The 26,615-nt window shown below is 35.4% G+C and overlaps 2 protein-coding genes and 3 pseudogenes across 3 annotated transcripts; all 5 read left to right on the forward strand.

Moving 5' to 3' along the window:
- Positions 1-222: 222 nt before the first annotated feature.
- On the forward strand, positions 223-859 carry LOC145803914 (L-type lectin-domain containing receptor kinase IX.1-like). The gene is made up of 2 exons (XM_082897298.1): positions 223-257; positions 457-859. The coding sequence occupies exons 1-2, from the start codon at positions 223-225 to the stop codon at positions 857-859; spliced, it is 438 nt and encodes a 145-aa protein (XP_082753424.1).
- Positions 860-6,421: 5,562 nt separating this feature from the next.
- On the forward strand, positions 6,422-8,491 carry LOC145789128 (L-type lectin-domain containing receptor kinase IX.1 pseudogene; annotated as a pseudogene).
- A 1,424-nt stretch (positions 8,492-9,915) lies between these two features.
- Positions 9,916-10,784, forward strand: LOC145803915 (L-type lectin-domain containing receptor kinase IX.1 pseudogene; annotated as a pseudogene).
- A 2,264-nt stretch (positions 10,785-13,048) lies between these two features.
- Positions 13,049-15,210, forward strand: LOC145804828 (L-type lectin-domain containing receptor kinase IX.1 pseudogene; annotated as a pseudogene). Its single transcript, XR_014347336.1, has one exon. The product of XR_014347336.1 is annotated as an L-type lectin-domain containing receptor kinase IX.1 pseudogene (transcript).
- A 2,023-nt stretch (positions 15,211-17,233) lies between these two features.
- Positions 17,234-18,693, forward strand: LOC145803916 (L-type lectin-domain containing receptor kinase IX.2-like). The gene is made up of 4 exons (XM_082897299.1): positions 17,234-17,288; positions 17,344-17,499; positions 17,599-17,786; positions 18,013-18,693. Exons 1-4 carry the CDS (start codon positions 17,234-17,236, stop codon positions 18,691-18,693), a joined length of 1,080 nt encoding a protein of 359 aa, XP_082753425.1.
- Positions 18,694-26,615: the final 7,922 nt, after the last annotated feature.

Consider the following 26,615-nt stretch of genomic DNA (forward strand, 5'->3'; position numbering starts at 1 on the left):
GTTTGGGGTGCAATTGAAATTTTTGAGATAGTTTGGGGGATAAAATAAAATTTCAAACGAAATTTCGGTGCCACGTCGACAATTTTCGTTTGATTATAAACGGTAACTAACGGTAGAGGTGTCAATATCAACTGTGGAGTTTGATACCTATTACGATCAAACCTGGTACAATCAGATCATTTAGTTCTTTCATTGCTATGGAGTTTGATACCTATTACGATCATGGGATTGACCGTTACAGTATCCCGAGACCTCATGTAGGTATTAATATCAATTCTCTCCAATCTACTGCTATTGAAATATGGAACTGTGATATAACACGGGGGATAGAATATGAAGCTTGGATTAGTTATAATTCTAGTTCGAAAATTCTGAGTGTTATTTTCACTGGTTTTCGAAATAATTCCAGAAGTGCCCTTAATTTATTGAATGTGAATTTATGCATGTATTTTTCAGAATGGGTTACAATTGGCTTATCAGCTGCAACAAATACTCTGTTGAGAAACATACTATTAAATCATGGAAATTCAATTCGACTTTGCAAATCCTTGCAAAGAAGACAAACAAGAAGGCACTAGTAGTGGGATTGACTGTTGGCTCAATTGTTTTGGTTGGTGGGTTGGCACTGCTTGGCTTTGTCTTGTGGAAGAAAAGAATAGCACAAGAAGAAGATGAGGAGTTCACCCTTGGTATGTCCATGGACAATGAATTTGAGGCAAGTACTGGGCCAAAGAAGTTTTGGTATGGTGAATTTTTTCGTGCAACAAATAACTTCGCAGAGGACCAAAAGCTTGGAGAGGGAGGATTTGGTGGGGTTTATAGAGGTTTTTTGAGGGAATCCAATCCTATGTTGCTATGAAGAGGATATCAAAGGGATCAAAACAGGGAAGAAAGGAGTACCTAGCAGAAGTGAAATCATTAGTCGTTTGAGGCAAAGAAACTTGGTGCAACTAGTTGGTTGGTGTCAGAACAAAAGAGAACTCCTACTTGTTTATGAGTTCATGGAAAATGGAAGCTTAGATTACCATTTATTCAAAGAAAAAGCTTGTTGACATGGGCAAGAAGGTACAAGATCGCTCAAGGCTTGGCCTCAGCATTGTTCTATCTACACGAAGAATGGGAACAATATGTTGTGCACAGGGATGTAAAATCAAGCAATGTCATGTTGGATTCTTGGGGATTTTGGATTAGCTAGGCTTGTTGATCACGGAAAAGACTTTCAAACAACTATTTTGGCAGGAATCAAGGGCTACATGGCACCAAAATGTCTAATCACAATGCAAATGAGGAATCAGATGTTTACAGTTCTGGAATTGTGGCATTAGAAATAGCTTGTGGAAAAAAACTCATTGACTTGAATGTCCCAGAAAGTCAGATGAGAATGGTAGAGTGGGTTTGGGACTTCTATGGTGCTGGTAGGCTTCTTGACGAGGCAATCGATCCAACGACATGGCCATATGTTGTTCAAGAAGAAATGGAATGCTTGATGATGGTTGGGCTTTGGTGTGCCCACCCGGATCACAATCTCCGACCTTCAATTAAACAAGCAAATTCATGTGCTTAATTTTGAAGCTCCATTGCGCATTTTGCCAACAAAAATGCTTGTGGCAACATACATTACACCTCCAGTGAATCCTCCTTCTTTGGCTTCTTGTACGAATGGCTCTATTACTTTTTCTAATAGTGGTCGATTTTGGTCTTCAAGCTATACTAGTTACCACACAAATTTCTTTACATTTGCCTCATTCTCTATAGCTGCATCAGCATTTTTCTTCTTGTAATGATTTGTGTTTTACAAGGGTGTAGATATTAATGAGAGTTCAAATATCATACGCAAGTAATTGGACTACAAAATTACATAAATGAGTTGTTCACTTATTTTTTGCTACAATTCATTGTACTTTGTATTGTATTGAATTTTTTCCAAAATAATTAGTTGTGTTTTGTTTGTTGCATGGAATTTGGTTGGATATTTGTCTCTTACAAAAGTCTATTGTCCTAGGAAAATATTATAGAAACTGTTCAGAATCCCTGATCTAGGATCCGTATTTAAGCTTATTATTGTACCTCCCATTATAAATAAATCCTAGCATTAGATTGTAATTTCTGGGTGATTTTATGGTCTGTAGACCTGCTCAAAAAATATTAACAACATTGACTGTTTGGGATGAATAAGTCTATGGACCAACACGTATGGATCCCGAATTTACCCCAAATGGGAATGTGTGGTTGAGATCGAATTTGTGTAGTGTGGGATCCATGTGTAAAATAAATTTGAACCACAAGATGATAATTCTAGATAATTTCCTTGTAGTTAAGTCTAAGTTTGTAGTATTACTGATTTGGGATAAAGTGAACTAATTAGTTTAAGAAGTTAATTTTTCAAACAGTAATGCTAGAATCCTAGAAATTTTACCCTAAAAAGATATCAATCTATGATTCAGATTCATTTCATACTTAAGACTCACACTACACCAGTTCAATTTCCATCACAAAAATGCACTTCACCCAAAAAATTCTAGGACAAGAAATCTGGGTCCATAGCATTTTTGTTGTTCAAATTGATAGTCAGGTGAATTGTGATAATTTTAGTGACACAGTGGATTTGTTTGTGTGTGTGTGGATACAATACATTCCCAATTCAATACACTTCTTACCCCGATGAAGGAGAGGGGTTTGATCCAAAGTCTCCAAAAGGAGACTTTACCTGTTAAGCTCATTGTCACTTTCTTTATATGAGCCTTCTTTCCCTGCCCAATCTCTACATTGACTTGTGGCATGTAGACTACGGCGGATTGTCACTGTGCTCAAGCCAGACAAAACAAATTATCGAAGACAATTTTGTACATTTTAAATCAAGCTCTCAACCCAATTGACACTCCAAACATAATTGAAACCTTCAACATAGAATAGGAACCATATGTGTTTTGTGTTTGTGGATTATGATTGACTTTGAAACTACAACCCTCCTATTAGACTATTGTGTTTTCCCAAAAAATGAAAACAAAAAGTAGAAGTCAAAAACATATGTTACAATAATGTTCAGTTTGGTTGAGAGATTTGTGAAGGGATTTGAAAAATGAAAGGGAAAATGTGTGTGAAATTAGGTAAAATATAAGTATATTTTATTCATATTTTACCTATCTTTTTTTTTTTTTTTTTTTTTTTTTTTCAAATCTCCCAACCAAATACAACGTAAGAAGGCTTCCAATTGTCCATAAAACACAACTCCTGATTATGGTTGCCTACAACTCCAGAAATACTCATCTCTGTTCACCAGAGCTTCTTCTTTCTTTTCTCTTCATGTTCTTCTTTCTGTCAGTTTTCTCATTCGTTTCTCCCTTATCTTTCAACTTCGACAGTTTCAATCGAAATAACCATGAAATATATAAATTATGAGGGAACCATTCAACTGACCTTAAACCAGTGTGACATGGACATAAGCAGGAAGATAGGACGAGCCACCTATATAGAATCACTGCACCTTTGGGTGCTGAAAAATAGCATTGTTGCCTTCATAACTTAAATCTCAAGAAAACAAGCAACAAAGAGCAAAATGATAGCATACATATTTTGTTTTTGGTTTCTGCTAGCTGTTTTGGCTAGGATTGGTTTGGAGCACTTTGGGCTTGATTATGCTCTTTTTGATCTTTTAGTCTTGGGTTAATTACATTTTTTAACAGAAGAACCAAATTGAAATTAGATGTAAAGTATAGGGATCAAATTGTTCAAATTAAAACTAAGGCAAATTACGATGATAGTCCTTGTACTTTGATCATTGTATTATTTTAGTTCTTGTAATTTTAATTGGTTTGATTTTGATCCTGAATTTATGATTTTATCTCAATTTAATCCAATTTATTACAATTTTTAGTATTTGTTTATAGTCTCATGTGTCATATTTTAAGGACAAAATTACAAACTTACTAATCTCAATGAATTAATCTCAACCAATTTAGTGATAATTTTCTTTAAAAAACACTAACGATATTATCAATTGGACTACATTGATATAAAATTTAAAATTAGTAGTCAAAATTGAGCCAATTGAAAGTGTATGGATCAAAATGACACAAGAAATAAAATATAAAGACCACCAATGTAATTTGAAACTATAAGAACCAAAGTGAATTAGAGTATGTGTTGAAACTGTAATCTACCCTAATTTTTTTAATACAACAAGAAATAATTTATATTATCAAGGGGATGGGATTTTGAAAATGGATAAAAATATACTAATGGTTTCAACAGTACGAATTTTGTATCATCTAGTTCTTTCAAGTTTTACTTTTATTAATTTTGTCTCGGTAGTGTTCAATTTGAGGTAAATTGGTCCAATTTCAAATGACTATTTAAATTGTTAACAAATAATTATAATGTTCTTAAATCTCAAGGATTGGCCTGATGGTAAAATCTTGGTTTTTAGGATGGGCACCTTTCAAAGTTTAGGAATTAAAATCTCTTAACTGCTAACAATTTCTTGAGGCTATCGGATTGGGAAAAAAAAAAAACTCTTGAATTAATTATGATGCATTTGCAGAAAACTCTTTGTCAAAGTCTTTTGCACTATAGGACATTAGTCGGGTTTTGATCCAGACACCTCGGTGCTAATAAAAAAAAAAATTATAAATTTCAAATAGAGTCCCTAAAGTATACATTTTGTATCATTTTGGTCTCTAAAGTTTTACTTTTGTTGATTTCGTCCCTTAATATTGTAATTTTACGTTCATCTTCTTCATCAATATTTCGAGACCAAAATGACAAAAATTAAAAATTATAAGGATTAAAATGACATAGAACATATACTTTAGTAACTATATTTGTATTTTATTATTATTCCGTTAAATTATTTAGATGGTCCGTTTACAATTAGACTAAATCAATTCAAATTAAATTTTTTAAAAACAAAATTAATAAAATTAAAATTGTAAGGACCATAAATGTAATTTATGCTTTTAAAAACTGAGCTATATGACCTTGAAATTTCGTATGACATAAAAATTGTTGAATTGCTAAACTTGAATAAAAAAATGTAAGCTCGTCTAGGACTACAAGTCAGTAAGATATCAATAAAATAAAATAAATCATGTACGCAATACTTTGTTTGGATAAAATATATTTTCTACGAAATTTTTTTTTAGATTTTATTTATTTATTTTTATATTTGGTAGTGGTGGCAATAGAATGAAGATGGAGGTAGAGGTGGTGGCATGGTGGTGAGGCAATGACAATGATGGTGGCAATGACCGTGGTGATGGTGGCGTAGTGGTGGAGGTGGTGTCGTGACAATAGTAAAATTTTAGTTTGGAAAATGTTTTCGCCTTTTAAAAACGGAAAATATTTTCTACAAAAATAGGTTGTTTTTTTTTATTGACCATGAAAAATGTTTTTTTGTTGAGTTTCGTATTCTATTATACCAAATATCAGAAAATACGAAAAATATTTTCTATCCAAACAAACGGTGCATAAATTTAAGGAGAGAGGAAAATATTTTCTACCAAAATAGGTTTTTTTTTTTTCTATTGACCATGAAAAATGCTTTTTTTTTTGTTGAGTTTCGTATTCTATTATATTAAATACCAGAATATACGAAAAATATTTTTTGAAAAACATTTTCTATCCAAACAAAGGGAGCATAAATTTTAGGAGAGAGAAAATGAAAAAATAATGTAAAATTAAATCTTCGTCACTCACGTACAACTAAAAGTCGAAGATTCGATAATAGTGCTTAAAAAATTTCCAAGCAGTGTTTTCAATTCATTTATGCTGAAAGAAGACCAGCGGTGCGACGTTGAAACAGAGCAACACAATGACTGATTCAGCAAAATTCAAACAAGACTTTGGAACGGGAAAAACGCCGGACCTAAATGTTTTACTAATATTTTTACAAAATATTTTACATGGGTGTGACCATATGGATCTTATGTAACTCCCGCATTCATGTGAGACATTTAATAAAAATATTAATAAAACATTTGAGTCTCGAACAGACGGCCAGTGAATATAACACACCGGAGATGGGTCAAGCCAATCACATAGTAAACAGTTTTCTCGTATTTATATGACTCCTCCTCCTCCTCCTCCTCCTCCTCCTCCTTCTCCTCCTCCTCGGATTCCATCTCTCCTCCTCCTCCTCCTTCTCCTCCTCCTCGGATTCCATCTCTGAGACTATTTTTTCAAAGTAATTTTTCTATGAAAAGTGGTTTGAATTCAAACATATTACCCATTCCAAATATTTAAACACAATACACCATACCCTATTGGGGCTATTTTTTTTTTTTCATCTGACATACGCGTCAACTAGGCATTGGAGAACCCTAATGTTGATAGGTAACTGCACGTCTATACTATACTATTATATACATGAGACTCAATATAAATAGGTATTTTCATATATGCTTCCAAAGTAGTACTCAAAACCATGGCTGTGCCTGTCCGCAACTATTGGAACCCACTATTCCCATCAAGTATTTTTCTGCCTTGTTCTCTCCTTTTCTTCTTCACCCTTTACTACTTCCCTCTTCATGCAACTGCACTAATCTTCAACTTCCCCAAGATTGATCAAACTCTTCAAAATATCAAGGTAATAGCCAATCCACCTGCTTATATCAACGATGATGGCATCCAAGTCACCCCAAACGACCTAGGCACAGACCGATCGCAAAGAGCCGGTCGAGCCATGTATAAAGATCCTCTTCACCTTTGGGACAGAGGTTCTGGAAACTTGACAGACTTCACCACCTATTTCTCGTTTGTCATTGATTCACAGCGAAGCCATAATTATGGAGATGGGCTCGCATTCTTCCTTGTTCCTAATGGTTCCACTCCCGATATCACAAGCGGTGGTGCCATGGGGCTTCCAATCAATCCCCAAACAAACAAATGGACCACTCCCTTTGTCGCTGTGGAGTTTGATACCTGTCCACATAATGACAGGTATCCAAAGGAAACTCACGTAGGTATCGATATCAACTCTCTCACATCTAACGCTACTCAAGTATGGTACACTAACATAACGTATAGCATAGAAAATGAAGCTTGGATTAGTTATGATTCTAGTTCACAAAATTTGAGTGTTATTTTCACTGGTTCTATAAATAATCAGAGAATCAAAAGTAGCCTTAGTTACTCGGTTGATCTGAGAGAGTACTTATCAGAATGGGTTACAATTGGCTTTTCAGCTGCAACAGGACTCTATTTTGAGAAGCATACAATTAAATCATGGCAATTCAATTCGACTTTGCAAATCGATGTGTCAACAGAACCAGATCCCAGTCCAGCTTTAGCCCCAAACACAGTCATCCCTGGCCTTGGGAAGAAGATGGGTGCAAAAACCAAAAAGGCACTGGTAGTAAGATTGATTGTCGGCTCTTTGGTTTTGGTTGGTGGATTGGCTTTGGTTGGCTTTGTCATGTGGAAGAAAAGTAGAGCAAAAGAAGAAGATAAGTTTGCCATTGAAATATCCATGAACAATGAATTTGAGGCAGGTACCGGGCCAAAGAAGTTTTCGTATGGTCAACTGTTTCGTGCAACAAACCACTTCACAGAGGAACAGAAGCTTGGAGAGGGACGATTTGGTGGGGTTTATAGAGGTTTCTTAAAGGAATCCAACTCCTATGTTGCTGTCAAGAGGATATCAAAGGGATCAAGACAGGGAATAAAGGAGTACACATCGGAAGTGAAGATCATTAGTCGTTTGAGGCATAGAAATTTGGTGCAACTAGTTGGTTGGTGTCATGACAAAAGAGAACTCCTACTTGTTTATGAGTTCATGCAAAATGGAAGCCTAGATTACCATCTATTCAAAGAAAAAAGTTTGTTGACATGGACAAGAAGGTACAAAATTGCTCAAGGCTTGGCCTCAGCATTGTTCTATCTACACGAAGAATGGGAACAGTGTGTGGTGCACAGGGATATAAAATCAAGCAATGTCATGTTGGATTCAAATTTCAATGCTAAACTTGGGGATTTTGGATTAGCTAGGATTGTTGATCATGGAAAAGACTCTCAAACAACTATTTTGGCAGGGACCAGGGGTTACATGGCACCAGAATGTCTAATCACAGGCAAAGCTAACAAGGAATCAGATATTTACAGTTTTGGAATTGTGGCATTGGAAATAGCTTGTGGAAGAAAACCTATTGACCTGAAGGTCCCAGAAAGTTAGATGAGAATGGTGGAATGGGTTTGGGACCTCTATGGTACCGGTAGGCTTCTTGAAGCGGCGGTTGATCCAAAGATATGTCCAAATTTTTTTCAAGAAGAAATGGAATGCTTGATGTTGGTTGGGCATTGGTGTGCTCACCCGGATCACAATCTCCGACCTTCAATTAAACAAGTAATTCATGTGCTTAATTTTGAAGCTCCATTGCCCATTCTGCCAACAAAAATGCCTGTGGCAACATACATTACACCTTCATTAAATACTCTTTCATCTTTGGCTTCTTGTACCCATGGCTCTATTACTTTTTCTAATAACTGTCGATTTTAGTCTTCAAGCTATACTATACTTACCACACAAATTTCTTTAAATTCACCTCATTCTCTATAGCTGCATCAACTTTTTTCTTTTTGTAATGATTTGTGTTTCACAAGACTGTAGATATCATCAATTAATAAGAGTTCAAATATCATACGTTAGTAATTAGACTACAAAATTACATAAAATGAGTTGTTTACTTATTTCATTTATATTAAGTAATATGGTATTACCGTTGCAAATCTACAGAAAAATTACGATTTAGTGACATTTTAAAAACGTCGGCATAGGCACAAAAATGCTGTTAAAAATGATGTTTTTACAATGATTTTTACATTTCATTGAAGATGTGGCCATCACCTTAGCTTTGTGTCGTTTAAAAAATGCGACTAATCATTTTCACTGAAATTTAAGTACACCCCGCTGGATACTTTCACCAGCATTTAGACAAACGTTGCTATATATTTGATGTGGCCGTCGCCTTAACTTTGTGTCATTTCAAAAATGCAACTAATCATTTTCGTTGACATTTAAGTACACGCTGCTGGATACTTTCACCGACATTTAGACAAACACTGCTATATATTTGATGTAGCAAACTATGCCAATGTTAGTGTAACAATTTTCACTGATGTTTACAGAAAACACCATTATATGTTTGAGATATTTTTGTTCTTGGATTTTATTTCTCTTGGTAGTTTTTAATATTTAATAATTTGAATCCTTTCATGGAATATGAATCATATTGTTCTTTCACTTTCAATTGTAACAGTCGAGCTACAATGTCACCATTCCTTCAATTTATCATCACTAAAGTAAGGTTTTAACAAAAGTGCAATGACTAAAATGAGATTTTGATAAAAATTTAAGGGTGCTTATTAGACCAAAACAATGTCACTTTGATAAACTTTTTGTGACGTATAGTAAAATTTGATCAACTTTAAGAAATTTCTCTCTAAAGAAAATTGTGACTAGTATAGTCAGTCAATAATATTTTATAAGTAATCTATATATTTGACAAACAACTATCCATTACCTTTGAATAATTCACCACTTCAATTGTTCTTAAAATTTTTCCAATAAATTTCATTTTTAAACTACTAATATGATAATATAATATTTTTTCACTGGTTTTCCAAATAATTCTAGAAGTGCCCTTAATTTATTGAATATGAATTAAGTATGCATTTTTCAGAATTGGTTACAATTAGCTTATCAGTTGCAACAGGATACTCTGTTGAGAAACATACTATTAAACCATGCAAATTCAATTCGACTTTGCAAATCCTTGCAAAGAAGACAAACAAGAAGGCACCAGTAGTGGGATTGACTGTTGACTGAATTGTTTTGTTGGTGGGTTGGCACTGCTTGGCTTTGTCTTGTGGAAGAAAAGAATAGCACAAGGAGAAGATGAGGAGTTAACCCTTGATAAGTCCATGGACAATGAATTTGAGGCAAGTACTGGGTCGAAGAAATTTTCGTATGGTGAATTGTTTCATGCAACAACTTCACGGAGGATCAAACGCTTGGAGAGGGAGGATTTGGTGGGGTTTATAGAGGTCTTTTGAGGGAATCCAAGTCCTATGTTGTTGTGAAGAGGATACCAAAGGGCCCAAAACAGGGAAGAAAGGAGTAAGCAGCAGAAATGAAGATCATTAGTCGTTTGAGGCATAGAAATTGGGTGCAACTAGTTGGTTGGTGTCATAACAAAAGAGAACTCCTACTTGTTTATGAGTTCATGGAAAATGGAAGCTTAGATTACCATCTATTCAAAGAAAAAAGCTTGTTGACATGGGCAAGTAGGTACAAGATTGCTCAAGGCTTGGCCTCAGCATTGTTTTATCTACATGAAGAATGGTAACAGTGTGTGGTGCACAGGGATGTAAAATCAAGCAATGTCATGTTGGATTCAAATTTCAATTCTAAACTTGAAGATTTTGGATTAGCTAGGCTTGTTGATCACGGAAAAGACTTTCAAACAACTATTTTGGTAGGAACCAGGGGTTATGTGGCACCAGAATGCCTAATCACAAGCAATGCAAACAAGGAATCAGATGTTTACAATTTTGAAATTGTGGCATTGGAAATAGCTTGTGGAAGAAAACCCATTGACCTGAATGTCTCAAGAAGTCAAATGAGAATGGTAGAGTGGGTTTGGGACCTTTGTGGTACCAGTAGGCTTCTTGACGAGACGGTTGATCCAAAGATATGGCCATATGTTGTTCAAGAAGAAATGGAATGCTTGATGATGGTTGGGCTTTGGTGTGTCCACCCGGATCACAATCTCCGACCTTCAATTAAATAAGCAATTCATGTGCTTAATTTTGAAGCTCCATTGCCCATTTTGCCAACAAAAATGCCTGTGGGAACATGCATTACACCTCTAGTGAGTCCTCCTTCTTTGGTTTCTTGTACCAATGGCTCTATTACTTTTTCTAATAGCGGTCAATTTTAGTCTTTTAGCTATACTAGTTACAACACAAATTTCTTTAAATTCACCTCATTCTCTATAGCTGAATCATCATTTTTCTTCTTGTAATGATTTGTGTTTCACAAGGGTGTAGATATCATCAATTAATGAGACTTCAAATATCATACACTAGTAATTAGACTACAAAATTATATAAATGAATTGTTCACTTATTCCATTTATATTAAGTAAGATGGTATTACCGTTGCGATTCTACAGAAAAATTAAGATTTAGTAACATTTTAAAAACTTCGGCATAGGCACAAAAATGCCGTTAAAAATGAGGTTTTTACAATAACTTTTACATTTCATTGAAGACATGGCCGTCGCCTTAGCTTTGCATCATTTTAAAAACGCCACTAATCATTTTCACTGACGTTTAAGTACATGCCGCTAGATACTTTCACCGACGTTTGGACAAACTCTGCTATATACTTGATGCGACTTTCATTGACGTTTACAAAAACGCTACTATATGTTTGAAATATTTTTGTTTTTAAATTTTATTTCTCCTGGTAGTTTTTAATATTTAATAATTTGAATCCCTTGCATGGATACCTGAACTACCCAAAATCGTTGGGGATGCAACAACAAAAAACAAGTCATGATAAATTTATGCATCTCTTTTGAAAACCATAGCTAGATATAAAACAAATTTCTGAGTATAATTTACTCATAAGTTATATGACTAACAAATTATAATATTATTTCATTCATATATGATTAACAAATTATTGAAGAAGAAAAGCTGAAGTGTTATGTGTATAGGCACAAGAATTTCTCAGCACTAAGACCAAAATGCATAATCAACATTTGATACACTGCAAACTAGTGGCTGTGCTCTTTTCGTGGTTTGAATTTTGAAGACAACTCATGAAGCACGCTCTCGACCTTTGATTTTTGTGTACTTTTTTGGGCCAAATTTTTTTTTGACTTTGTGTCTTCAAATCATCAATTTACCCTTTAAACTGAACATTAGTTCACTTTAGAGTTAGTTCTATATAGAGACAAAAATTTGCTACAATTCATTGTACTTTGTATTGTATTATAACTGCTTGTGTTTTGTTTGCTGCATGGAATTTGGTTGGATATTTGTCTCTTACAAAAGTCTATTGTCCCAGGAAAATATACTAGAAATTGTTCAGAATTCCTGATCTAGGGTCCATATTTAAGCTTGTTGTCGTGGACCCCATTATAAATAAATCCTAGCATTAGATTGTAATTTGTGGGTGATTTTCTGGACCGTAAACCTGCTCAAAAAATATTAACTACATTGATGACTGTTTGGGATGAATAATTCTATGGACCAAGACGTATGGATCCCGAATTTACCCCAAATGGGAATGTGCGGTTGAGATTGAATTCGTGTATTGTGAAATCCATTTGTAAAATAAATCTGAACAAAAAAATGATAATCCTAGGTAATTTCTGAGTAATTAAGTCTAAGATTGTAGTATTATTTATTTGGGATGAAGTGAACTAATTAGTTTAGGGAGTTAATTTTTCAAAGAGAAATGCTACAATCCTAGAAATTTTACCCTAAAAAAAATAACAATCTATGACTCAGATTCATTTTATACTTAAGACTCACACTGCACCAGTTCAATCTCCATCACACAAACACACTTCACCTAGAAAAATCTGGGACAAGAAATCTGGGTCCATTGCATTTTTGTTGTTCAAATTGATAGTCCGATGTAGAGCGACACAAATGTGATAATTTTAGTGACAGAGTGGATTTGTTTGTGTGTGGATACAATACATTCCCAATTCAATACACTTCTTACCCAGATGAAGGAGAGGGGTTTGATCCCAAGTCTCCAAATAAGAGACTTTACTTGCTAAGCTCATTGTCACTTTCCTTATATAAGTTTCCCTGCCCAATCTCTACATTGACTTGTGGCGTGTAGACTAAGGCGGATTGTCACTTTGCTCAAGTCCAACAAAATAATTTTTTGAAGACAATTTTGTACATTGAATCAAGCTCTCAACCCAATTGACACTCCAAACATAATTGAAACCTTCAACTTAGAATAGGAACCGTGTGTTTTTTGTTTGCGGATTATGATTGACTTTGAAACTGCAACCCTCCTATTAGACTTTCGTGTTTTCCCAAAAAATGAAAACATTAAACAGAAAGAGAAAACATATGTGACAATAAGAAGGCTTCTAATTATCCATAAAACACTATTCCTGATTATGGCTGCCTATAACTCCAGAAATACTCATCTCTGTTCACCAGAGCAGCTTCTATTTTTTCTCTTCATGTTCTACATGTCCTTTCTGTCAGTTTTCTCATTTGTTTCTCCCCCGTCTTTCAACTTTGACAGCTTCAATCCAAATAACCATGAAATAAATTATGAGGGAGATGCATATCCTGTGGCTGGAGCCATTCAACTGACCTTAAACGAGCGTGACAAGGATATGAGCGGGAAGACAGGACGAGCCACCTATACAGAATCACTGCACCTATGGGACAATGCCTCGGGAAATCTCCCTGACTTCACTACTCATTTCTCCTTCGTGATCTCTACGGCAAACATTTCAAGTCCAATCACCGGTGGTGATGGCCTTGCATTCTTCCTTGTTCCCAATGGTTCCCATATACCTCCAAACACTGAAGGTGGTGGTCTTGGCCTTGGTCACAGTCTTGCGAGCAACAACCAGACAACTAACTCAACAGGCCCTCCATTTGTTGCAGTTGAGTTTGATACATTTGTAAACCAATGGGACTCTGACACTGGCGCTCATATCGGTATTGACATCAACTCTGTAAGCTCGGTCGCAACTTTGCCTGCTAGTATTCATGCTGGGAAAAAAGTCGATTCTTGGATTAGTTATGATGCTAAATTAAATAATCTGAGTGTACTTTTCAAAGGTTACAAAGCTGAATTAGATGGTATTTACTACATAATTAATCTGAGAAAATACTTGCCAGAATGGGTTACTTTTGGCTTCTCAGCTACCACCAGAGCTTCAACTGAGATACATTCCATTTGTTCATGGTATTTCAATTCAAGTTTACAGACTATTGGGTATGACAGAAACAATCATACTGATCCAACTGCAGCCATGACAAAGCACACACCATCATCCCGAGTAGGAACTAACAAGATAGTAGAAGTTGTGGGATTGACTTTTGGTGCAACTGTTGTGATTTTCGGATTTGTTTTGTCATCAGTTTACTTATGGAAAACAAGAGTAAAGAGGGGAAAGGGGAATGGTGGAAATCATCCTGCCTTCAACACAGCCTTGGACGATGAATTTGAGAAAGGAATGGGTTCTAAGAAGTTTCCTTATCATGAGTTGGTTGGCTCGACAAAGAACTTTACAGAGGAGGAGAAGCTTGGAGAAGGAGGGTTTGGTGGGGTGTACAGAGGCTTCTTGAGGGATTGGAACTCCTATGTCGCAATCAAGAGGGTTTCGAGGGAGTCTAGACAAGGGATAAAGGAATATGCATCGGAAGTGAAGATCATTAGCCGATTGAGACATAGGGATTTGGTGCAACTGCTTGGCTGGTGCCATGACAAAGAACTACTACTTGTTTATGAGTTCATGCCAAATGGCAGCCTAGATTCCCTTCTCTTCGGGGAAGAAAATGTATTGTCATGGACTGTGAGGTACCGAATTGCTCAAGGCCTTGCCTCGGCTTTGCTGTATTTACATGAAGAATGGGAACAGTGCGTCATCCATAGAGATGTGAAATCGAGCAACGTTATGTTGGATTCGAGTTTTAATGCTAGGCTCGGAGATTTTGGTTTAGCCAGGCTTGTTGACCATGAAAAAGGACCGCAAACCACAGACTTGGCTGGGACTATGGGCTACATGGCTCCTGAATGTGTCACTTCAGGCAAAGCAAGCAGAGAATCGGATGTGTACAGCTTTGGGATTGTGGCTCTGGAAATAGCCTGTGGAAGAAAACCAATTGACCCAAATGCCAAAGAGAGTCAGATAGTGCTGGTGGAGTGGGTTTGGGAACTCTATGGAGTAGGACAGATTCTTGAAGCTGCAGATCCGAAACTACGTGCAGAATTCGATAATCGAGAGATGGGACGGTTGATGATCGTCGGGCTGTGGTGTTCTCACCCGGATTTCAGTAACCGGCCTTCAATAAGGCAAGCAATTCATGTCCTTACTTTTGAAGCACCAGTGCCCATTCTCCCATCGAAAATACCTGTGCCAACATATTTTGCTCCTCCACTGAACATGCTTTCATCTTCATTTTAAGGGTTGAATCAGTATTATTTCAGTCTTCGATATTTCTAGACATTTGATAGCATACATGTTTACTTAATGTTTGTATGATCTCTGAGTAAAAGTGATTACTTTTTAAAACAATCTTCCTACTATATGCTCTATCAAAAAAAAAAATGGCCATCTACAGATAAGCCATACATCCCTAAGTTTTTGCTCATAAAAAATACATACAAATCAGAGTCTCAAATATATGCATGTTCAACCATTCATTTGCTGCTAAGTTAGTTCCATCATTTGAAACTGAACATTGTTATGCAAAGAATGGAAAACAACTGGTTCACCAAAATCAGTATGAAGGAAAAATATACGGGTAATTATATTAGCTGATGCAAAAAGGGTTTGGATCGGATGCTTGAATTACAAGCCTCGTCTGGAAAAACCCCCGTCAATTGAGAAGTTACTAGAGTTCTCAATATTTATCCACACTCCAAATTCCTAAGCTTTCAAGATGGTAGCCTCAGGACAAATGAATAGAGAAATAACTTATTGTTTTTGGTGTGTCTACACATTGTTGAGTATGAGCCTTTATATAGACATATATGGCAAACCATGAGTACCTCATGTTATGTCACACCATATGTCCAAGACCATATGTCCCTCATAAGTAGGCCATGTGTGGATGGACCATGCATACGATGTGCCCTTAAAAATTAGGCCACACCATATGTACCATGAGGTCACACCATGTGTATTTACCACATGGTTTCCAACATAGTAAAAAATAAATTATTAAAAACCGTTGAACAGAACACTAATGCACACTAATTTATTGAGTTAAATGGAAGAGTAAAATGGACCAAAAAAACCAACAAAGATACAAGAACTAAACAATAAAAGGAAACCAACCCATCAAACCCACGAGCCAAAACTGCAAATTCAAGTAAAAACTGGGGTAAATCTGTAAATAAAGCTTTTAATTCGTAAACGTGAACACAAAGCAAACGTTTAAAAATAAAATAAAATCTCAATTAGACAACAAAAGAGGACAAACCTGTCAAAAGATTACACTTAGCATCCTTGTACTTTTATGATAATATCATTTCAGTTCTTTCATTTTTAATTATAACAGTCAATCCCTTAAATTTTATGTCAAGTTACAATGCCACCATTTATTCCATTTATCATCACTAAAGTGAAATTTTAACAAAAGTGACTAAAATGAGATTTTGAACAAGTTTGAGGGTGCTAATTAGACCAAAACAATGTCACTTTGATAAACCTTTTGTGATGTAATGTAAAATTTGCTCAACTTTAACTTTAACAAATTTCTCTCTCTAAAGAAAATTGTGACTAGTATAGTCAATAATATTTTATAAATAATCCATACATTTGACAAACAACCATTTATTACTTTTAAATAATTCATCAATTCAATTGTTTTTAATAAAATTTTAATTTTGAACTACTAGTATTATAATATAATGTTTAGTTCACTAAAATTGAATGAAATGAAATAGTTATTCATTAAACTCTTTATAAAATAACTATTCATATTCAATGATAATTTTACTTGTAATATAATTTTTAATAAATTTTTTAGTGAACCAAATGTGGGAATATAAATTATGATGAAATTATTATGTCATTCTAATAAAACAAACATAATATAAGAGTTAAAATTATCTAAGGAGCCTATTTTTAAAAAGAATTCGAGAGTCCAAGGCCGCCTTACTGGCCTTTCCTAATCCCGGCCTTGCACCAAACTTAATTAATTGCAACATTTCGTTTTCAAATGTCACATAAGAAGGACCCCAAATGAATAATATAAAAAATAAATAAAAAAATTACCAAGCAATGTTTTCTATTTTTTGTGATTAAAAAGAACACAGGCGATGAAAAGAAAATTATATCTATGAAACAGTTCACAAAAAGACTGATTCAACTGATTCCAAAAAAAAAAAACTGATTCAACAGAGTTGCAAGACATGTGTTCCAAAAAAAAATAAACAAACCAAAGATGACCTATAGTTATTTACTAATTTATATGTCAAACTCACTCACCAAAAACTAATTTTCCTCAACCAACCATGGCCATGGCTGTTTGCAACTCGTGGAACCCCCTCCGATCACAAAATTTACTTTGTTCTCTCTTTTTCTTCTTCTTCTACGCAATCATCTGTTACCTACTTCCTTGTAGTAAACCCTCTTCATGCAATTGCACTGAGCTTCAACTCGACTAATATTGGTCTGCAACTAAATGCAGAGATAGTTGTAGAAGGAGATGCTTATGTCTCACCTGAAGGCATCCAACTCACCCCAAATGAGATGAACACGAGCCAGAGCCACGCAGCTGGTTAAGCCACATACAAAGATCCTCTTTTCCTTTGGGACAACACTTCTGGAAAACTCACGGACTTCAACACCTATTTCTCGTTTGTCATTGATTCGATAGGAAGCTATGATTTTGCAGATGGGATCACATTCTTCCTTGTTCCTAATGGTTCCACTCCCAATATAACAGCAGGTGGTGCCATTGGCCTTCCATTCGACCTGCAGACACTTAGATCGACCACTCCCTTTGTTGCTGTGGAGTTTGATAACTATCAGAATTGGGGTTGGGACCCAAAAAACACCACACATGTAGGTATCAATATCAACTCTATCATATCTAACGATACTGCAGGATGGTACAGTAACATACCGTCTGGGATAGAAAATGAAGCTTGGATTAATTATGATTCTAGTTCGAAAAATTTGAGTGTTGTTTTCACTAATTCAATAAATAATATGACAGTTGAAAGGAACCTTAGTTTCCTGGTTGATCTAAGGGAATACTTACCATAATGGGTTGCAATTGGCTTATCAGATTCAAATTGATGTGGCAGTGAAACCAGGTCCCAGTCCAGGACCCAACACAGTCATCCCAAGCCCTCCAAAGAAGATGGGTGAAAACAACAAAAAGGCACTGGTTGTGGGATTGACCGCTGTCTCACCTGTTTTGATTGGTGGGTTGGCTTTGCTTGGCTTTGTCTTGTGGAAAAAAAGTAGTAGAGTAAAAGAAGAAGATGGAGATGAATTTGCTATTGAACTATCCATGGACAACGAATTTGAGGCAGGTATCGGACCAAAGAAATTTACGTGTGGTGAATTGTTTCGTGCAATAGATAACTTTACAGGGGAACATACGCTTGGAAAGGGAGGATTTGGTGGGGTATATAGAGGTTTCTTAAGGGAATCCAATTCCTATGTTGCTATGAAGAGGATATCAAAGGGATCAAAACAAGGAATAAAAGAGTATGCATCAGAAGTAAAGATCATTAGTCGATTGAGGCATAGAAATTTAGTGCAACTAATTGGTTGGTGTCACGACAAAAGAGAACTCTTACTTGTTTGTGAGTTCATGGAAAATAGAAGCTTAGATTACCATCTCTTCAAAGAAAAAGCCTTGTTGACATGGGTCATAAGGTACAAAATTGCTCAAGGGTTGGTTTTGGCTTGCTCTATCTGCACGAAGAATGGGAACAATGTGTGGTGTACAGGGATGTAAAATCAAGTAATGTTCTGTTGGATACGAATTTCAATGCTAAACTTGGGGATTTTGGATTAGCCAGACTTCTTGACCACAAAAGGGTCACAAAAGACTGTTTTGGCAGGGACCATGGGCTATATGGCACCCGGATGCTTAATTACGGGCAAAGCTAATAAGGAATCAGATGTCTACAGTTTTGGAATTGTGACATTGGAGATAGCTTGTGGAAGAAAACCTATTGACCTAAAGGCTAAAGAAAGTAAGATAAGAATAGTGGACTGGGTTTGGGACCTATACGGTACTGGTAGGCTTCTTGAAGCAGTGGTGGATTCAAAGATAAGCCCAGATTTTGTTCAAAAAGAAATGGAATGCTTGATGATTGTTGGGCTCTAGTGCGCTCACCCGGATCACAATCTCTGGCCTTCAATTAGGCAAGCCATTCATGTGCTTAATTTTGAAGCTCCATTGCCCATTCTCCCAATTAAAATGCACGTGGCAACATATTTTGCTCCTATGAATACTTCTTCGTCTTTGGTTTCTTTAACCTACGGCTCTACTACTGTTTCTAATAGCAGCCAAGTTCATTCTTCAAGCTATACTTACAACACAGATTTCTCCAAGTACACCTCATCCTCTGCAACTTCTTCATCTGCATCATCTAGTATACAAAAGTAAGTTGATATAGAAAGTATCTAGTCCAATATTTAATGTATTTTAGCAGAGTAAAATCATAGTTATAGATATTGATTTCATTGTTTTTACTCTTTGTGCAATTTATAATTTGTATTGGTACCAATGTATCCACCAAATATAGATATGTTCGTTCATTATCATGGAATGTTAAATATACTTAGAAAGTAATATAATGCTTTATATAATAAAAATAATGTGTTTGTCAAAATTATGTAGATAAGTCATAGAAGTTAAATATAATTGAGAGGTTATATAACATTAGCCACAAGAAGTACATTCATCAAATTATGCTTCCAGACAAATATTGTGGTATAGGATGAAATTTATAAGGCTGAGACAATGAATTAAATCCATGAAAAAACTATAAAAAATAAAAATAAAAATAAACAAATCAATTTATCACAAACTGCTAATTAAGTGGAATATTACAAACTAATTTGTGGTTAAGCCAAATGGGAATCTAATAGTAATGGGAAAGGAATCTTTATATCAATCACCATAAATCCCACACTCAAATCTCTTTGATCCACAACAACTATGTATAACTCATCATGAGAATTTCTTTTAATCCAACTAGCTACTGTTATATATGGTAACATTCATTTATTAAATTTCATTGAAATTCACTTTAAGAGTCCTCTTTATATCATCCCTATGGTGCAAGATTATGACATTACATGAATGCAACCACTAAAATTTTGACGTAGGCATTTGATAATGTTTGTAATGTTTCTATGATCTCAAATAAAAATGAATAATCTTTAAAGCATGGAAATTGGGATACCTTCCTATTATTGATTGAGGCTATACAAGTATCTATATGCTCTTTAAAAAATGGCCATCTACATATTGGCCATACATCCCAAAGTTTTTGTTCATAAAATAAAAAAAAATAAAAAAAAGAGAGATACCAATCACATAATCAAATTTAGATATACATCTTCATCCATGCATTTGCATATGAAACTAAACGACAAAACCAAACCATATCATTGGGATATATGCTCTTTTTTGTATTTTTGTATATTTATTAATTTTTTAAAATATTTTTTCACCAATATTTTACTTTTTAGATATATGGAATAATTACCGATAAATCCCAAATTAGGGAATGTTGTTCCATTTAGTCCTTTTTTTTTTTTTATGAACTATTTGGCCCTATCTAGTTGGGTAGGGATCTTTTTATTTTATTTGATATTGTTGAAGTTTACATATTTATCCTTTTTATGAGATTGAGTAGATTCTAGGCTGATGTGGTTTTTGTTCATTTGTGGTAACTTATTTTTACATTTCCGTTGGTAATATATTTGATTCAATGATTTACGGTAGGATTGGTTAGATTGTTGATGTGGATTTATTGGGCTATGAATTTGATTTTGCTAGTCTGAGAATATTGTCGCGGTGTTGTGGGTTTCGGTGCCGACGATATTCTGATTTTTTTCCCCCTCACGGTAGGTGTGTGTATGTGTGTGTGTGTTTGTTATTCTGATTTGTTTTGTGTATATGTGTTTGGTGTTGTGGGTAATTTGTGTGTGTGTGTGTGTGTTTGTTTCGGTCGGAGGACGGAGGTTTCCGGCAACGTGCTGATTTGGGTTTTTTTAATGTTTTTTTTGAATTGCAAGCATGGAGGTCGGTATTTTGTTGTTGTGTACATACAACCTAATGAACGCTGTCGTTCGTCTTCATCAAACGCTGACATTCGCAGAGTTGATTAATGAGATATGCGGGAAGTTTAATGAGTTGGCCTCCGACATGGTGGTGTTATTGTTCGCTATACCCAGATATAATAAGTTCAAGGTTGTGTGCGATGAGGATGTTCAGAATATGTTATCTCTTGCTAAGTCTTTAGAACTCGATCAAATTGATGTTTTGGTTCAGAAACGAAATGTAAGCGATGGTGTCAATCGCAATGGCAGTGTTTGAGAAACCCATAGTCACGCCTAATGATTTCCTCATAGCATCGCCTGCTGTCAAGTGCCCGCCAAGGAGGCCAAAATGGAAGAGGGTTCCATCAAGGGTGAGGTTGTGCAAGGAACTGATTTAGCCATAGCGTATTCTAATCATTGATGTTATTTTTTTCTTTTTCTTTTTTTTTCTTTTTTTTGGGTTGTGTTTTCGAGGTGTCCGCTAAAGTTGCATGTCCTTTTTTAAGTTTCAGATTTTGTTGAACGTGTTGACATTGCAATAGCGCATGTCAAATGATCTTGCATGTCCATTTGGTTCGTTTTATAGACTACAATAATGATATCGAGTCATTTCAGGTGTTTGTTGTTGTTACTTTTAATTTCGCACATGTGTCTATTATAATAACATCGTACGATGGTCAAAGTTAATTTTTTTTTTTAAAAAAAAAAAAAAAAGAGCATGCATTTACACTCCTTATTTTTCGAAACAGCTTGTCATTGTTATGTAGGGATAATAGGATATGGGTCTGACTCTCATTATTTACGATGGACGTAAGTTGTGATTTGTGTTTGTGACTACTGTGCGATTTATCATTTTTTTATGTCTTCTTTGTACTCAATGTATGGGTGTTTGTGGTGTTTTCTCCCATTGTTCCCTTTAGTTTTTGTGTTTCCACCCTCTTTGTTCGGGGCATATATTGTGTGTACTGTAATCAAACTTGCCAAACACTTGTCAATTACCATGAGTGGAAAAAAAACTCGCATTCAGTGCATAACATAATTCACACCAACATTGCCAAACATGATGCATAACATTTTGTATGCTATTTCCATGATGTGTTATTCGGCGTCACACATTGGCATAGTGTTTGGGTACCTGCTCAATATTTCGTATGCAATATGCTTGTTTGTTGTGGTGTACAATTAACATGAACAAACGACAAACATTCCATCGTTAATTACGATGCAATCAGTAACGACAACATATGTAGCCAAACATAAAAGACAACATAAAATTGTGGAATTTCGTACTGTGCTAATTGTGCACCATACAGTATATCATGGTCATCTTCACTTTGGACGGATGTCGTTGGTCCAAAGGATGTTTTGCAAAGTCAAGAATTTCATTCAAACATACACACGAATTACGCACTCAAAATTGGGTGTTCATCAAGATGTGGATAACAATTTGGACACACATTAGTGTCTTTTGTATGCCAACAAAACTAAATCCTGTGATAAGTTCAACAATAAATAATCAAAAATGTTTCATGGTGATGCTGGCAATGTTTGAACGGTACATAAGCCTCGATGTGGGGCATTTTTTTCATGGGTGATGCTGTTTTTTTGCACTAGAATGGCACCTTTGCTTGCTTCTTAACAGCCAACCAGGTCGATGTCCATCATTTCATACCTGAACCTCACGTTCATACCGTGGGAACTTTTTAGGGAGTCTGATGTCGAGCGTTACCTGCCACATAAAAAAAACATGGTGTCCATTAGATTTTTCCATATACCGTGTTGCAAAATCATGATCAGCAATTACGAGACAAGAATGATAATTGCCATAATAGGTTAAACGCAAATATATGGATATCGCACACTACAAGAAAAGATGCCTACTGCGACGTTTCTTTTATGGCGTTTATGAAAAATGCCATTATAGATTAGTTAAATACAACGTTTTGAAAACGTTGTATCTGATCTCAGTAAAACGGCACCGTTTGGGTCAATTAGTTAACACCGTTTAATACTCCGTCCCTTTCAAAACGTCTCTTCCTCTTAGTCTCACTATTTCACAACTCAGACTCTTTCTCTTGCTCAGAAACCTTTTCGATTTGAAGCTCAAAAACCTCCACTCTCACTGATTTGAAGCGCTCATTGTCGCTCGATTTCAAACACTCTTGATCAATTTCAGATTTGTCGATTTTAGAGCTTGTTGCAGATTTTGAAGGTCACCAGATTTGCGCTTATCTTTCGATTTTGGTTCTCCTCTCTTTGGATTTTGTGAGTTTCGATTTGGTCCTTTGGTTCTCCTCTCGTTTAGGCCCCCTCATTTTTTTTTGATCTGTAAGTTTGTTGCTGCTCTGTTTTGTTGCAGATCTCGCTCAATCGGTCGCCCATTTTTTTTTGTTGCAAAACTCAGATCTATAAGTTTTTATTATATATGCATTTGTTTTGTATGAACTCAAATCTCTGATTTTTCATTGTTTTGAGTTCATTGTTTTGGATTTGGTGGATGTATCTCACCTCTCTCTCACGCAAACACATCAAGCTATTAATGTTTCTTTCTAATCTACTCAATCCTCTTTAAATTTGTTTTCGTTTACATTTCTTCTTCCCAATTATAAGTCTAGGTTGTGCTGCTGCTTTATTTTTATCTAGATTCATAATTGATACCAATCATTTGAGTTGAGTTGGAGTTCCAGATTTCAGTAGGAGTTACTTTTGGATTGGCTTGTGTTTGTATGTGAATCTAAATTGTTCAAAATGCAAGGCTAGCTGAAACCTTTTTCTTTGCAGTTTGACTTGTATTTGGAGAATAAATGTAACATAGAACTGATGTGAGAGGGTAGAATGTATTTAAGAGATTAGAGAATTAGTAGTAAGTTAGTAATAGTTTGAAATAATGCAGAAAAAATAGTCAGAGGTTGTTCTCCACATTTTTCTTGCCTGATGTGTATGATAACCATGTATAAATTTCTTTATAGCTTACATTGAACCACCACTGTAAAAATCTCTTATGTAGAAAAGAATTGACAGAGGTGGCTCCTGGGAGTTTCTAGTAGAGTAATTTAGTTTCGGTTGCATTCAGATTGATTTCATGATTGTATGCTTCGCATTGAGTTGGGTCTGGGTTTTAATTCAACTTCGTGGGTGTATGCTTCAGTTGTAAGATGGAGGATTTGTTAGATTATGTGCCTTAATGCATTTTGTTCTTCAATTAGCAAGGCCAAGGCTGGCCAGGTGCCTGCATTTTATCTTCAACAAATAATAATAGGTTTCTTCATCTTGATTTAGTGAATATGTGGGGCTAAATTGTATCTGAAACATTTATAGTGCATGTATACATGAAAAGTAAACCTATGTTTGATGTTTAGGCAAGCTTGTTAATTTGTGTTTAAGTTTGGTTGTCCAAGGCATGTACACCTGATTTGATCTGTTTTTAGGCCAAAACAAGCTATATTTAGGTTTTTGAATTGATGATTAATTGGTGATTGCAGGGACATGATTTGGATTAATTGGTGATTGCAGGGACATGATTTCGATATGGGTTTTTGAATGATTAGTTGATTAATTGGTGATTGCGGGGACATGATTTGGATTAATTCCTTTAATTTTACGTTTCTTGAACACTATGGTTTAATGATGTGCTAGTGTTACCATAAAGTGCCCAACATGGGTACTTACTTCAACAGAGGATCATAACTAAGGTAGTATCCAAGGAATTTCTTATTATTTTGTATAACTTCCTTTTATCTCTTATCACATATACAAGGAGGATGTGCCAACTCATATCCCCTTTTTGCTACCTATGTCATGCTGAGTCCAACATTGTCATTCAATCTGTAGCAAAGTGTTCCTAAACGTTGTTCCAGTTAGAGCTACATTTATGCATTTCCTTTGACTATTCTGGTCAATAAAAAGGCTATAGATGTTGAAACCCACTATCCTGCTAGAACAGTAGTGGAAATATTTCCTTCTTTGAATAGAACTTGTATTTCTCTCCCACAAGATTTTCATTTGGAGTTGATTCCTCATTTTTCCATCCTTTGATCCATCAGTTAATCATACCTATCCCTTGATCACTCAGTTCAGCATTGACAAATCACCCTGCACATGACTGAATCTATTGCTGGATGCTGTTAAGATGACTTCTTGTTGCACTTAGCCCACCAAATCTCCAGATTGGCGAATTGCTATGTAAGAGGAATTCAATGTCCTTATTAGGAGTGGCATGGGCACTACTCTTCGAAGAATGACTCTGGTTAGTAAATCAGGATTCCCTTTTGTAATTATATATATATATATATATATTTCTGAATTTGATTATCAAAATATTTTTTTCTTTGTGCTCATGTTTGACATCAAACAGGGGAATTCTATGGTTTTATCGGCAGCAGACTGGAAAGGGTATGACCTGCTCCTATTTTCTATTCTCATATTACTCTATTACTCTTTTAACCTTTAACAAAGCTATGATCTCTTTGATATGTTTCCTCATTCTCACATGTACTAAGTACAGATCCACCACTAGTTTATTGGTTAAGGTCTGGTCAAGGTAGAAAGTGTGATGGATTGTGGTGTGTCTATGGCAGTCATAAGTTCACGAGTGCATGTGTTGATTGTTGGACTAGCTGGTTGATCCAAAGCAATCCAGTTTAAATTGTACTAAAGTTGGAAGAAAATTGCTTGTTGCATTTTTTTTTCCTTTTCGTGTGTGCGTGTGTGTAGCGGCCATGCTTTCTAAAAAGTCCATAGCCTATTTTTTTATTTGAAATTGAGTTTTAGTTTATTTCTGAATATGTTTCTACTGTTTGGGATAGTGTTCCATATAATAAATGGACTTCACACTTCGTTCGAAAAGGGCATTTATTGCCATTTTATAATCTCTAATAATTCATGCAGCTCAAATCCAGTTTCTTGAATGGAGTACTTGGGATAAATGGAGTTCTCACCAAAATGGTTGTGAGGAGAGAGATAAAAGTTTAATTTCAGGGAACCTGAAAAAATTCAAAATTAAATGCTTGTTAGGAAAAACAGATAGGTCCTGTTAAATGACACCAAAAAATGTGCTCATTTTAAATGCTATCTGAAACACAATGAGTTGATTCATTTCAATCTCCTTGGGATGTAGGCTCTTTAACTATCAAAATTTTGAAGATTGTTATGAAGAACAATGCTACTAAAACAAGATGTGATCTCTTTAAGTGGCATATAAAATGGGACGGGATAATTAGTCTGTGGAATGTGGACTATTTTTTGTCTCTGATAAGATGTAATGGTTGTAATTTAGTAGTTAATGGATAAGAAATAGAAGACCAAATGCAGAGCATATGAACACATTCAACTTTTGCAGTTAACTACTAACAATGTTTAAATGAGGTTCATACATCAGCTCCTCTGAATTTTTTTTCTGTTAAATGTTAGGTTTGAATTTAAGCAATGTTGGCATGTAGAATAGGGTTGTTATTTCTCATTGTCATCTCATGGAGAGGATGCTGAACTCAACCCTCCGTTACGCCTTGGACCTAGAGCATGTGCTGGTATTATTGCCATGTCAGCAACTTACCCAATGGACATGGTACGAGGTCAGCTCACTATCCAGGTTGTAATTTGTTA

The sequence above is a fragment of the Camellia sinensis genome, chromosome 12, assembly GCF_055761805.1.
Source record: "Camellia sinensis isolate YWXY chromosome 12, ASM5576180v1, whole genome shotgun sequence".
NCBI lineage: Eukaryota > Viridiplantae > Streptophyta > Magnoliopsida > Ericales > Theaceae > Camellia > Camellia sinensis.

Coding starts and splice junctions, on each gene's coding strand:
- LOC145803914 (XM_082897298.1), top strand. CDS start 223: ATGGGATTGACCGTTACAGTATCCCGAGACCTCAT. Junction 258..456: donor ACAGTATCCCGAGACCTCAT/GTAGGTATTAAT, acceptor TGTATTTTTCAG/AATGGGTTACAATTGGCTTA.
- LOC145803916 (XM_082897299.1), top strand. CDS start 17,234: ATGGCCATGGCTGTTTGCAACTCGTGGAACCCCCTCCGATCACAAAAT. Junction 17,289..17,343: donor CCGATCACAAAATTTACTTT/GTTCTCTCTTTT, acceptor ACTTCCTTGTAG/TAAACCCTCTTCATGCAATT. Junction 17,787..18,012: donor ACCCAAAAAACACCACACAT/GTAGGTATCAAT, acceptor TTGGCTTATCAG/ATTCAAATTGATGTGGCAGT.